We start from the raw sequence: 13849 nt of genomic DNA, 5'->3' as shown, positions 1-13849 counted from the left end.
GCAGCAAAATCCGGAAGTTAGGAGGGAGAAAATACCCTAGTGCTTATCACTGGTGACTCAAACATGAGCAGGTGCACAAGAACTATAATGGAGCGTGTAAAGGGTGATAAGCGGGTAGCAGATGGGTCATTCCCAGGCAGGACAATGGACGCAGTACTGAGAGAGACAAAGAAGCGAACTTTCTTAGAGTGTTGCAGAGCGCAATTTGGTAGTAGTAGAGGAGGGGCTAAGTGATGTCCTGAATAGTTAAACTGCGCAAGTAGTGGAAAGATTAGCGGGGGGAGTTGACTATATAAGGGCGATACCACAGCAAGTGCAAATCGCGGTGTGCACAGTGCCGGGGGTGCAAGGACGGAACGGAAAGGTTGCCAAGGATGTTGTAGCTGTTAATCGAAAGATAAGGAAGTTGAGCCAGGAGAAGAGCTTTGAAGTGGCAGACACAAACAGGGAAGTGCATAGAGCAGGCTTTGGCAGAGGCTTTACATGAGATGGCATCCATTTTAGTGGAGGCTAGGAGCAGAGATCGGCTGGCGCCTGGCAAGCCGGGCAGTAGCTTTTTTAGGTGGTCCACTGCGGCTCAGAGCGTAGGGGTAGGTAGAAGCGAAGTAGAAAGTGTAACAATGGCAGCTGAGCCCAACAAAATGACCAATAGGAGTTAACAAGAATAAAAGCGCAATAACACGACACAAAGAAGGAGGAAACCGACAGGACAGGCGCTAACTTGCAACACTTTACGGTCTTCATAAACCACCGCGTATATATCAACCACAGGGGGGGGGGGGGGGTAAAGACAGATAGGGGGGATCACAGTTCTTTGTGTCGTGTTATTGCGCTTTTATTCTTGTTAGCTATGAACCAACATGCCCCGGAGAGTGTTTTACTGACCAATAGGAGGTCAAGGAAGAAAACTACTAGAAAGAAATTTAACACCAGGACCAGGTACATAAACATGCAAGGCGGTAGAAAGAGCGAAATTGTTAGAAATAGAACAACAGTTAAAGGACGACGAAATAGGTGTATACGCGCTATGCGAGACACATCTCAGGGATCTAGAAGATCCACCGTTTATTGATGGCTACATCTGGGAAAGGGAGCAACAGAACAACAACGGAGAGGAAGGGAGGAGGAGTAGGTATGCTGATACATCAAGGAACAAATTGGCAAAGAATGGGTATCAGGTACAATTGCCGCTAAATGAATATGGCTAGGGGTAGTTTATTTAGGGACAGGGGACAAATGCAGGCAAGAAAACAAGGAACTAGTTAAGTGTCTCAACGACGATATAAAGCAGTTTGGAGACGGTGCCGATATTATTCTGCTGGGTGACGTGAATGGCCACTTCGAGGATCTGGATGGATACACAGATTGTAACGGGAAGTTAATGCTAGACTTCTGTGAGCGACACAACCTAGTTATTGTAAATAGAGAAACTAAGTGTGAGGGACAAATCCCATGGGAATCCCTTAATAGGCAGACTACCATTGACTATGCATAATGTCGCAGGGGATCTATAGCAAGCTCGCAATAATGGGAATAGACGAAAAGGCGAAGCACAGCCTGGGAAGTGATCATAAGCATATTAGTCTACGGTTGGGAGCCCTGATAAAAAGAGGAATGCAGAGAAGTCAAAAAGAGAACGCAAAATTGAATGACGAACCAATAGCGCTAATAGCGGCCGACATAGCAATAGAGAAACACCCTACGGAAAAGTGGAATTATAATCAGTTAGAACTACTCATTAGTACAACAATAAAACGAGTAAAAGGAGTAAACCGCCGGAGAGGAAAGAAGAATCCACGAAGTTGGAGGAATAAGGAAATTAGGGAGGCCATCGAACAACGATGGTTGGCTTCAAGGGAACACAGAGAAATAAAGAGGGCGTAGTTATATATGAAGAGGAAATAGGCCAAAAATTGGAATCTTATCGACAAAACAAACGGCAAGTGCAGGTCCTCGTCCAGGCTGAAATAAAGCAGTCCTCTGATCGCTGGCTTCCTGAAGTTCGCGGTGCAGCTAAAGGGGGGTCGAGAAAATTCTGCAACCATCTAAGCTGGCTGGGTAACACGAATCAAAGAAAGCAGGAAAAGATTCAAGATGCCGAGGGAAAATGTTTAGAGGGAGACGATGCTGTGAAGTGTATTGCATCAATTATAGCTGAGTCAAGGAGCGGCGATAGGGTAATCTCCCCAAATGAGGGATCAACACAGGTAAGCACAATAGAAAACAGATTAGAACTGACCAGTCTTAACTGGAAAAAGGCGGAAGCAAATATTCCAAAATGCACATCCGCAGGGATAGACGAAATTCCAATCAAGCTGATTAAGGAACTTGGCCCAAGAGGCAGGAAACACTGATAAAAGCATTGGAGGCAGTCATAAGAAATAAGCAAATTCCGCACAGCTGGAAACAGAGTAAAAGGAATTTGATTTATAAAGGTAAAAGCGATAATATGAACATAAAATCCTTCCTACCGATCACGAAAACATTATATATACAGGCTGGCGATGCAGGCGGTGAAATTAAAAATGCAGTCATGGGTATAATACTCGGAGAACTTCAGAACCGGTTCAGAAGGGGTAGGCGCTTAGATGATAGCCTGTTCGTGCTTGCCCAATGCATAGAAATAGCTAAGGCAGAAAACAGAACTCTGTATTTAGCCTTCCTGGACATAAGCGGCGCATGTGGCAACGTTAGCAGAGAACTCCTGTGGAACATATTAAAAGGTGAAGGTATCGGTCACGAGGTAATTGATTTTCTACTGGAAATATACCGAGAAAATAAAGTTGAAATAATATGGGATGGGATTAAGAGTACGACAAGTGTCGAGGTGCACAATTAGGATTAAGGCAAGGTTTTCATCTATCACCGCTGCTGTTCATGCTTTATATGATAATATGGAAAGAAGGCTACAAGGAAGCAATCTCGGCTATAATCTGTCGTACAGATTAGGGGGGAAGGCTGTTGGGCGACGGCTAGCGGGTTTAATGTATGCGGACGATATACTGTTAGCAGATAGCCAGGAAGATTTGCACTCTGGTTAATTGATGTGGAGATCGATGAAGGAGACACTCTAGGTTTCAGTTTTAGCGCAACTGAGGTGTGATGATTTTCAACGATACAATTGATCAGGTGCTTACAATACAAGGCCATGAAATACCCCGAGTCGTTTCGTGTTGCTACGAAGAATATGGAACCCTTTTCACAGTGCATGATCATGGCAAAGGTAATCTTCAATATACGCCCATCAAATTGAATAGTTTCGGTTTCATTTTTTGCCTTCCCTCCTGCTTTGTAGAAATGAATCTGTAATTCCCTACGTTATTATCGCAGTCACCTTTCGTCTTGCTACGAAGAATCTGGAACCCTTTTCACAGTGCATGGTCATGGCATAGGTAATATTCAATGAGGAGGTTATTTTTTTAGCAAGTCCTGATTGTAAGCCGCACCTTCTGACATTTGTTATTATAGTGTTCATTCGCTGTTTTGGTCTTGGTCCTTCCTACTAGTACTGCTTGGGTTTCTATAAGTGACTGATGAGAAGTGTGGTGTGGTAGTACTTGGATTAGCGCGCCGTACGACTGCAGTATGACAGGCCTACGGAGCCGGCCGGAGAGGCGAGGCAGCTGACTTTTGGACCACGTTCAAACTCTCTCAGTTTATCGACGCGCCAGCTGCTCGCTTCCGGTGCCCTTCTCCGAAATCTGGCATGCACCCTACCCGCTCCTCTCCATCCTGTTTGCAATGGAGAGAGGCGTTTCGCGCCTTGTCTGACCGGTTTTGTTTCTGGTTGTATGAATAAGCGCATTACACGCTGGAGTAGTAGAGCTCGGGACGCCACCCATGCAACATGGCGGCGAAACCGAGCTGTTTCAAAGCGCCAGTTTCAGCTGAGCTCCAACCGACAAAGGCTGTCACAATGTGAAGTTGATCGCCCCGCACGGTTACCTGATACCTCCAAAGTTTCGCTGGCCGAGCCGTGCGCGATCACCTGTCGTTTGACCTCCTGCGCTCCGCAAGAAAGCCTTTCCCCCTTTTGTTTCGCTCGTGACTGGAGCGAGCGAGTGCCGAGGCGATCGCTTTGTGCTGACAATCGTTTTGGCGGCGATCTATGGATTTCCGGACTCGCTGATTGACGTGAGTACTGGCGCAACGCGTCGACTTTCTACTGTGAAACGAGATCGCCCAGATTCCGCGGATTCTTAGAGGGCGACGTCAGTCGTCGAAAACATACTCGGGGCTTCTCGACTGACCCGCCTCGATCGTACGCACGTTATACTGCTCGAGTGGAAGTTCCTGCGGACGTCGTTGGTACTGATTGGTGTAGAAAAACTGATTGTATATACTGCCTCTTTCCGATCATTCCCACAAGATACGCGTATCTGTTTACAGCGTCAATCGTTTTAGCAGTTATCTTGTTCTGTGACCTTTATTAGTTTGCCGATAAGAAACAGTCTGTGCTCTGTGAAGACGAAAGGAACAAAGCGAAGAAGAGCGTGAGAACTTTCCTAACCTTGCCTCTTTAATATAATGACTGGCATAAAATACCAAAGAAAAAAAGCAATATTACCGATACCTCACGTAGCGTGCGGCCAATAGCTGCGCAGCGGTATAACTTGGTACTGAAAAGTGCGGGCAACTAAGGTTAATGTGTGCACGTTTAATTGCCTTTATAATGTCGCTGACGGGTCTTTTATTATGTGTAAACAGAGAGCATTGAACCGGAATTGAAGATGGCGAAACTGCAGGTGTCTTACCTGCCGTGCATCGTTGAGGCGCGATGCACACCTGCGGCGTGCATGCGGCGTCATATCGCATCGTTCGAGCGTTCATTTTCGTGACTAACGTGAAGGCATTACAACTCGTTCCTTACAGCGTGCAATAACACTTCGTCCCGCCAAGCTTGCGGTAACGCCGTGATGCTACCAATTTTTCGCTTTGTGGCGATGCGTTGCATACACTGCGGCACTGATCAAACCGAAACTCGGAACAAGCACGAACTCTGTCGCGGTTTTTTTTTTGTTTTTTTCGAAATCGCCTTGCATGCCACGGAGTAAGCTCATGTTGCTGGTAAAGTGTGAAGGCGTACCCGAAACCTCAGTTCTTCAGAGCTTATGCTTCTTCAGTGAGCAGGCGTGTTTGACATAGATTTAGGGAGTAGCATCATGTGGTTCGTGTGTCACGATGCCCTATGCATGAAAAACAAGAGTGACTGCTCCAGATTTGAGGGATGCCAGTTTACTTAAACATACTTGTTTATATGCCTTATGTTTTTACTTTGGCAAGACTATTTTGTGTAGTTTGACCTTCCTCTAAATGCTAACTGGTGACAATACATAGCATGCAAAACTATACATGGTAAAACATGCAAAATTAAAACTCCGCCTGTCAGCCAGCTACCCTCTCACCTACTTTAATTTTTCAATCTTTTTTATTGTTTCATCGAAAATATACTGACCAAAGCTGCAACTTTGTTGGTGTACACAATTCTGCACAACGTGTGCTGTGTGACAATATAATTATTTAATTCATTGCTGCACTGAATGTTTTCATCAATGCCTGACACGGAAATAAATTGTATGCGCTGATCTCTACAGGTATCGCAAAGTACTAATCTGTTTAGAAATTCAGCTGCACAGTTAGAAATTTGCAATTGGTCTCATGCACTTGTCCTACAAGCTCTTTTCTACAATGACTGGTCTATCAAAGACAGGCTGCTATCTGCATTAATTTTCTCAGGTGCAAGTCAAGAGAATTGTATGCTGATATTTAAATGCCAATATGGTGCACCTGACTGATATATTGATGCTTCCTACAGTTTTGCGGACATAGCACCGCATGTGTAGTGATGAAATTCAGTAGAGATTTGCACTTTGCAGGCTCTAATATTGTTTCTGCACATCTTATCATCTCTAACTGTGCATGGTTTCATCTGCCTGCATAGCTTTTGCAAATTTTATTCTCCAGATAAAAGCAGCCGTGTCATTCAAACTCGTGCCTGTTTCCTTTAGACCGAACCAGTGTCACTGTCCTTCTGGGGATGTGGAAATTTAGCCTCTGCTTTTCCAGCTAGTGCCACTGCCCTTTTTTGTGCCTTTTCAAGAGGCCCTGACAGTGGCTATCGGAGCATGCAGTGGCCAACCTGAGACAACAGATCATATTGCCTTTATTGTGGGAAGCACGTATCAGAGGGATCGAGGTTGTATTTCTTGCGGGCGTTGGTAAAACGTTAACAGTAGCCGTTTCTATTCTATGCTTTTTTTTTTCTATGCTTTTGTCCTGGCCTGAATGAAAGCACAATAGGCGCCGCCTTATGGGCTTCTTGTTATGAACTAAAGAGGGGTACTTATAACCCTACTGTAATAAACTTCTGAAACTGAAAAATGTCTCATTGCTACACTTCTTTAGTGTTTCTGCATATGTGGTGGTACTTCACATTCAACCACATGTTGTGGCTAGCAGCGTCTGACAAGTGTCTGCTTTTTTTGTGTATTTTCCTACTTCAGAGCACTTAATTGTCAACTCCTTGCTTTGCTGTGTTGAACAATGCATGAGACCAGTCAGGCAGTACTTCTTAATACCTGTGAAAATTAAGACAGGTCTCTAGAAGAGAGTGTGGCCTCTGTAAAGTGCTGCGGTTTCTATAGCTGGCACCACACTGGGCATGAAGGCTATGTCAAAGTGCATGTTTTCGTTAATTCCTTAAGAATACATTGCACTGAATATTTGCATGTGCACAGCTTTATTCCTGGCTGCCTAGAGAAGCTTGCCAGCATGGAGTGGGGCAGTCTTTGGCTTCTCCTTGCATGGCTTCCAGGTGAGTGCTTGTCTTCGAAACTTCTGTGTGGGCACAGTTCTTGACAGCCAGTTATTGATAATTTCGGAGTTGGGCTACTTGGTGGCATGCAAACATGACAGAAAAACTATGCGTAGAAATAGGACAAGACAGAGAAGGACACTTTGACCTGTGTGTGTTGTCTTTCTTGAGCTGTTTTTACGCATTGCTTTTCAATAAAGCAGTTATTTCCAACATGATTGCTGCTGATTGGGACATTTCAAGGTCCACAGGCATTTTGAGGTTTCGAGAATTGAGAGGTTCACTCATTTCACAGAGGAAATGCAAACAGCACTTTTTGATTCCTACTCACAATGGTTGTAAGATATTTTTTTTTAACATTCATATATTCCGCAAACATTTGTGTCTTCTATCAAATAGAAATTTTGCCACATTAAGAGCAGTACATTAAGGAGAGGTGACTGTAAATTCAGACATCTCGTAAAGTACGTATATGAAGGATGCAACGTATCACAATATTGGAACACTCTAGCCATCAACATATGATTCAAACTGATTTGCCATTATTATTTTCACCCGCAAACCTTAAATCATGTTTTAATTGTGTATTGCTGGCTGATGTGTGCTAATGCTGTGATGTGTTGTACACTTGAAGAAATTAAGTTTATTGTGGCACAAATGTTCATTCATTGGTTTACATATCCTGATAGCCATTTGGCCTGCGTCCTTGAGTACCCAGTTTAAATCTCAACGTCTTTATATGGTTCACTCAAATTTAACCTATTGTTAGCTTACAGCTATTAGTCATAGCAGTGCTGGTGCCTCAGTTGTACCCATTCGTTGAATGAACAAATGAAGAAGATTAACCTGCGCAGCCTGCACTTGCCTCAGAGGCCCTCGTCTCGTCAGCCTCGAGAACTCCACAGAAACTACGCTGGACATTAAGTGGACGCCTGTGGCTTCTACCAGTGTCACTCAGTACACGGTGAGCATACCAGTTTCATTTAGCTGTGAATGGGATTTCCGTGTTGGCTCTGCAGCTTTGGCTGCACTCCCAAGAATAGCTGCCATAGCCGCCTGCAGGGAGCAGAGATTTCTTTTAATTAGACGAATTTAGCTTCCTTCAAGTAGTACCTGGTGAGCTTTTTTATCAGATAGCAAACACAGCATATGTTTCTCGAAAACAGTTAATCTAGCTGGTAGCATATCCGGTTCCTTAATATTTTAGACAGGTTATGTCACCCATACTATTTTCTCCTGTGTTTCTAGTATCGTGGGCATCTTCGGAAAAATTTAATCCCCCCATCCCTCAAATACTCTTGTGACAAATCCCGATGCCTATGTTACAATTTCCATCCATTGTGACCTATATTATAAAGTTTCATGCATGCTTGCAAAAAATATTTGTGTTTTGTGTTGCAAACCCAATTGGTCGAATAAATGGCAGCGGAAAGTAAACGAAGACATCGAAGAAACACACAAACGAGGACGATGCTGCACTGACAACTGAACGTTTATTGGAAAGGCCGCATATTTATACTTAGAGACCAGCCAGTGCTTCGAATGATATCTTATCGATTCCTGCTTGCATCCCGGCACAGATATCTCACTTCTTTTTTCGATAGGCCAACCGATGGCGTGCTGACGCATTGCTCTCCGGATTCACGGATGGCCCAGGCTTCCAGGATTTCTCTTGTCAGCTTGTCTTTGCTCTTTTTCACTACCTGCACGTGGTGAAGGTCAGCAGGGCTTGTTTGTTTTTTGCAAGTTTCGCAATCTCTGCAGTGTATCGCAAGGTTGGTGCCAGACTTGCCTGCTATGGCTGTTGCGTGCTCTCTTGCTCTGTCGTTGACGCATCTCCCGGTTTGGCCTATGTAATGCTTCCCGCAGAATAGAGGGATACGATAAACAATGCCCTGAAAGCACTGAGAATACCTCGTTCTGTGTCCGATTTGGCAATCGGATTTGTTTTTCTGCCCATTCACTCGCGCACACATGCTTTTCGCCTTGTTTGGCGCCGTGGGAATGATCTTGATGTTATGCTTCTTCCCGATCTTTTTGAGATTGTGGGTCAGCCCATGAACGTAGGGAATAACGGAAAACTTCTTTCTTTGAGTCGATGCTTCAGGGGCACTTTCCTTTTCCCTGCCAAGCTTCTTCGGCAGCACGAGGTCTTCTGCTATGCTGCAGAGCAACGCCAAAGGATATCCGTCGCCAAAGGATACGCCAAAGGATATCCGTCGACGACTACTTGGTTCTATGCGAGCAGAAAAAAGAGGACACGGACACCCTAAAAGACAACACACTGACCACCTTTCAGAATAGCTGTCCAGGGCTCAAGTTCACATGGGAGCTTCCTGAGCACGGCGTCCTACGCTTCTTAGACATACGCCTTGAGTTCTCGCCGGGGCACCTATGTTGGACATACCAGCCTCGAGCAAAGAAGCAGTTTCTTCCTTTCAGCTCTAACCACTCTAAGACGGTCAAAAGAGGAATTGTGAGGGCAGCATTGCAATCTGCTCTAAAGAAGTCGTGTCCACACCAGATGAGCCAGAGCCTTCAGAGGCAAGTTGCTAGGCTTCAGGAAGCCGGATATCCTTTGGCGTTGCTCTGCTGCATAGCAGAAGACCTCGTGCTGCCGAAGAAGCTTGGCAGGGAAAAGGAAAGTGCCCCTGAAGCATCGACTCAAAGAAAGAAGTTTTCCGTTATTCCCTACGTTCATGGGCTGACCCACAATCTCAAAAAGATCGGGAAGAAGCACAACATCAAGATCATTCCCACGGCGCCAAACAAGGCGAAAAGCATGTGTGCGCGAGTGAATGGGCAGAAAAACAAATCCGATTGCCAAATCGGACACAGAACGAGGTATTCTCAGTGCTTTCAGGGCATTGTTTATCGTATCCCTCTATTCTGCGGGAAGCATTACATAGGCCAAACCGGGAGATGCGTCAACGACAGAGCAAGAGAGCACGCAACAGCCATAGCAGGCAAGTCTGGCACCAACCTTGCGATACACTGCAGAGATTGCGAAACTTGCAAAAAACAAACAAGCCCTGCTGACCTTCACCACGTGCAGGTAGTGAAAAAGAGCAAAGACAAGCTGACAAGAGAAATCCTGGAAGCCTGGGCCATCCGTGAATCCGGAGAGCAATGCGTCAGCACGCCATCGGTTGGCCTATCGAAAAAAGAAGTGAGATATCTGTGCTGGGATGCAAGCAGGAATCGATAAGATATCATTCGAAGCACTGGCTGGTCTGTAAGTATAAATATGCGGCCTTTCCAATAAACGTTCAGTTGTCAGTGCAGCATCGTCCTCGTTTGTGTGTTTCTTCAATGTCTTCGTTTACTTTCCGCTGCCATTTATTCGATCATGCACCAACTAGATCAACAATCCACCTTATTATAAACCCAATTGGGTTTTGTGAAGCCTGCATAGACTTTTTTGGCAGAATTTTAAAAAATTGCCAGGGAAATGGGGAGCAACACAAGGAATGGTTAAAAGAAGACCTCTGTTGTAGCAAAAAAGAAAAAAGCGCTTATTATCAAGGTCATGTGCATATTGTCAGCCAAATTAAGGGCTGCACTTTGCTCTAAGCTGCAGTGGGACACAGAGCTGCTTATCATCATAAAATCATTGCTATCATTGCTTTTGCTTCATTTAATTAGCGCTTGATAAAAACTCTAGCTTCAGGTTTTGTAGGAGGAAACATTTAAGGTAATGTTTACCTGCACTGAAATGCATAAATATGAGATAATTGTTTCCTTGTTTTCTATTGTGGACAGACTGCACAGTTTATGTCTTCACATGAAGAGTCATTCCAAAAATAATGCCAGATCATTGGAAAAGCATTGAAAATGGCAGTACAGACCAAGGAGGAGAAATACTATCAAGATTGCTCATTCTGTTTCTCCTCTTTTTTTTTGTATCACCCTTGCACTGTTCTGCTTGCTTTGCCTGTTCGTTTCACATTTTTTTTCCCGATTTAGACCGGAGGTATTCTTGGCCTCGAGCAACCCCGCTAGCTTTCAAAAGGTGCTGAGCAAACCCGTGCATTTTAGCTTCTGTCCTTTCATGCCTTGTATGGACACACACACAAACAAAAAATTGCGTAGATGCATAGGCCCTCAAAAAAATGCCAAAATTCAATTAAAAATTACCAGCCTTATAGTGAAACATTTCACTACATGCAATAAGGCTGCAATTAGTCCCAAAATAAAGTAGGTGAAGGGAAGGCGAGGCCTGAAGCATATATGGATTTAGGCACGTAAGGAACCCTATGGTTCTGCCGAACCTAGTACATTAGGTTCCACGGATCCTAATGTAGGCTTTTAACCAACCGAGATACGCCAGAGCTAGTCTACGAATTAAGCACTTGGTTCTCTTGTGTCCCATCACATACTCAAAGACATGATACAAACAGTGTACTTGCTTGTTTCACGTTTCATTCTGGCCCAGCTGGTTGTACAAAACAGTTCAAACTTTGTGAATTGTGTGAAGGTGAAACAGTGGCATTGTGGTGTGAGCAGTGAACGTGTTGCTGTCGCAGGTTCGTGCCAGCCCCGTTCAAAGTTATGGCCCTGGGCTGAGTCCCAGCCAGGAGTGGAAGTACACGAGTGCCCGCCAGGCAGGGCTCTTCGGGCTCCGCCCAGGCACCCTGTACAACATCAGCGTATGGGCAGATACAGCAGATGGCCCTTCCGAGGCCACCTCATTGCTGGCATGGACAGAGGTTGGAGGTAAGTGCCTCTTGGTGTACATGGGGAAAACAGCTGTAATGGAATAGGCTTGTTAGGATTGTGTCACTGACCGCGTGAGTTTGGCCTTGTCAAAAATATTTTTAGAGCGTGCTTTGCCTTTGTCTATCAATTAAATGATATTCTTAACTCTTTCCTTACCATGCTTGAAAAGGCTATCTTTGTAGGTTTCGGTAGCTTTTTCTTCTGTAAAAAGTATTGCATTTAATATTTAATGTAATGCATGAAACCAAAGCTAAATAGATTTGCTTTATAGGCACATAAAATTTAATAATGTATTTCACGTTGCAGCGGAAAATTTTATTTGCCAAAAACAAGACTTTAGATAAAAAATTGAACAAAGCTTGTAAAGACATGCTTGTATCTAAATAGAAAAAAAAATGTTAAAATGTTTGTTATTCTATTGGCCGCTATCTTTGAAAAAAATGAAACTTGTTTCTTGAATAGTATTCTTGCTAAAAAACAATAATCACTGAAAACCCTATAGTTGAGCACCGGAGTGCGGTTGCCTGTCTTCCAGGCTGATTTCTGCCGTCACTGATGTCAGAACTGAATCCCAGTGAAAAGGCAGTATCTTCAGGCTTGCTGCTGCTCGGATCATTGATAGTATTAAACATAGTCAAAGTGCAGTCCTGAGGTTTGTGACGTTTGAGAGCATGTATTGCAAATGCGGAGGTTGCCAAGCAACTTTGAGGCTACCGCGTTTTCGGAGCATGTTAAAGAAATGATGGCTTGCTGAAAAAAAAGAACTACTTAAAAAGCGAAATTTTATTTGTCTAATTACAAACCAGATTACGCAGCTTGGCCACAAGCAACACCAAAGTTACCTAAATCGATGCGTGAAGTCATCATTAACGGGCTAACGACACTCAATGGGCGCAGTAAGGAAAGAGTTAAAAACAGCATTCTGCGGGTTTTAATTAGTACATTGAACAAAAATGCTGCAAAGCCACTCGTTCTTTACCCTTATTAATGCGTGCAAGATGAATCTTATTCTTTTATGAGTACTACTGAAGTTATGCTTTCAGCTGTTGAGTACTGCACTTCAGTCTGGATAGGTGAGCATTATGTTACTGAAAAAAAAAAAATCTTGTGTGTTCCTCGAACTCAGAAAGCACAAAGCTGCCCTGTAGCATAGTCAGGGGTAGGAAACTCCGGCATTTAGGTTCGGTTTCAACTAGTTCAGCACACCTGGTGACTGGAAGAGAACTGATGCTTAAAACTGCATGTAGTACACATAGTGCAATAAGCAGCAGCGGTGGCCGAATTGTCTGAGGCTTCAGGAGATGAGGCTGCTGTATTTGCTGGCACTGCTTCGAGCACCATTTGGGGGTGAATTTTTTTTTTTTTTGTGCTGGATACCGTTGTCATGACAATGATACAATACTCCTGATGGGTTCCCTCCTGCTGCTATGGGAGGTAGTGGCACTGACGTCTGTATTGGTTGGTCAGTAGTGTATACGGAACTTTTTTACCCGTGGCTTAGTTGCCAGAAGACAATTAACTGGGATGCTGTTTTGTTGCCTTAAGTTAGCTGAATGACAGTCCAGCTGGACCAATCCTTCAGCAAAAAATTCTTTCCATATCAAGCATTCAAGGAGCAGTGCTGACCCACATTTTGGACGTGTTTCAGAGCCGGACACACCACCACCTCTAAAAGTTATCTCACGCAGTGGAACTAAGATGATTGTGCAGTTGTCACCGGGGTCAAGTTCCAAAGGCCCGATCACGTAAGTTCACTGTCACGTGTCTTGGTATTTCTGCACTTACGAGTAGCCCCAATATGAAATAATAATAATAATAATAATACTTTATCGCGCCAAATATTTAAAAAATGTACAAAAATCTGGCCTGCCAAAGCCTCATAGGGCTTGAGTGGCACAACCCGACAGGCAGCGGAACCGTGCAGACATACACACAAAGCGAACACTTTATCTGCATTCAGCCAATGAATATTCCATAAGTGTGAATGTGAAGCGCACTTCTTCTCTTATTCTGATTAGCTTTTCTCTAGACGGATAATACCCATGGCACATTTTCAACTTCAGTGTAGAAGTGGGAAAACTTTTTCTAGTGTGCGAGCCAGCTGTCTCCTTCCACATTGTGTCTACCTGGTATATCTGCAAGCTTTTTAATGCAGCAACTTGGTAGTTAAAGCTGAAATTCAGTAGTGCCTGATAAACTGTGGGCTGCTCTAATGCTTTGCATACCAGATCCAAAATGGTAAAGTAGGAAAAATAGTGCATGAATGGGTCACACTGTCTACAACGATTATCTTGGTCTGAATGCTTGTCTGACTGC

The 13849-nt window shown here is 44.1% G+C and overlaps 1 protein-coding gene across 1 annotated transcript in view; it reads left to right on the top strand.

The window, feature by feature from the left end:
- Positions 1-3587: 3587 nt before the first annotated feature.
- LOC144110730 (angiopoietin-1 receptor-like) overlaps positions 3588-13849 on the top strand; it is a 30469-nt gene continuing 20207 nt past the window's right edge. Inside the window, exons 1-5 of the mRNA XM_077643801.1 lie at positions 3588-4134; positions 6738-6814; positions 7669-7778; positions 11341-11530; positions 13182-13278. Of these exons, the coding sequence (XP_077499927.1) occupies positions 6772-6814; positions 7669-7778; positions 11341-11530; positions 13182-13278 (440 nt within the window). The 5' untranslated portion in view covers positions 3588-4134; positions 6738-6771. The remainder of the gene's footprint in view (positions 4135-6737; positions 6815-7668; positions 7779-11340; positions 11531-13181; positions 13279-13849) is intronic.

Source organism: Amblyomma americanum, chromosome 11 (assembly GCF_052857255.1).
Source record: "Amblyomma americanum isolate KBUSLIRL-KWMA chromosome 11, ASM5285725v1, whole genome shotgun sequence".
Classification (NCBI taxonomy): domain Eukaryota; kingdom Metazoa; phylum Arthropoda; class Arachnida; order Ixodida; family Ixodidae; genus Amblyomma; species Amblyomma americanum.
Note: the sequence above shows the minus strand (reverse complement) of the source record. Positions and strands in the feature narration are given on the sequence as shown.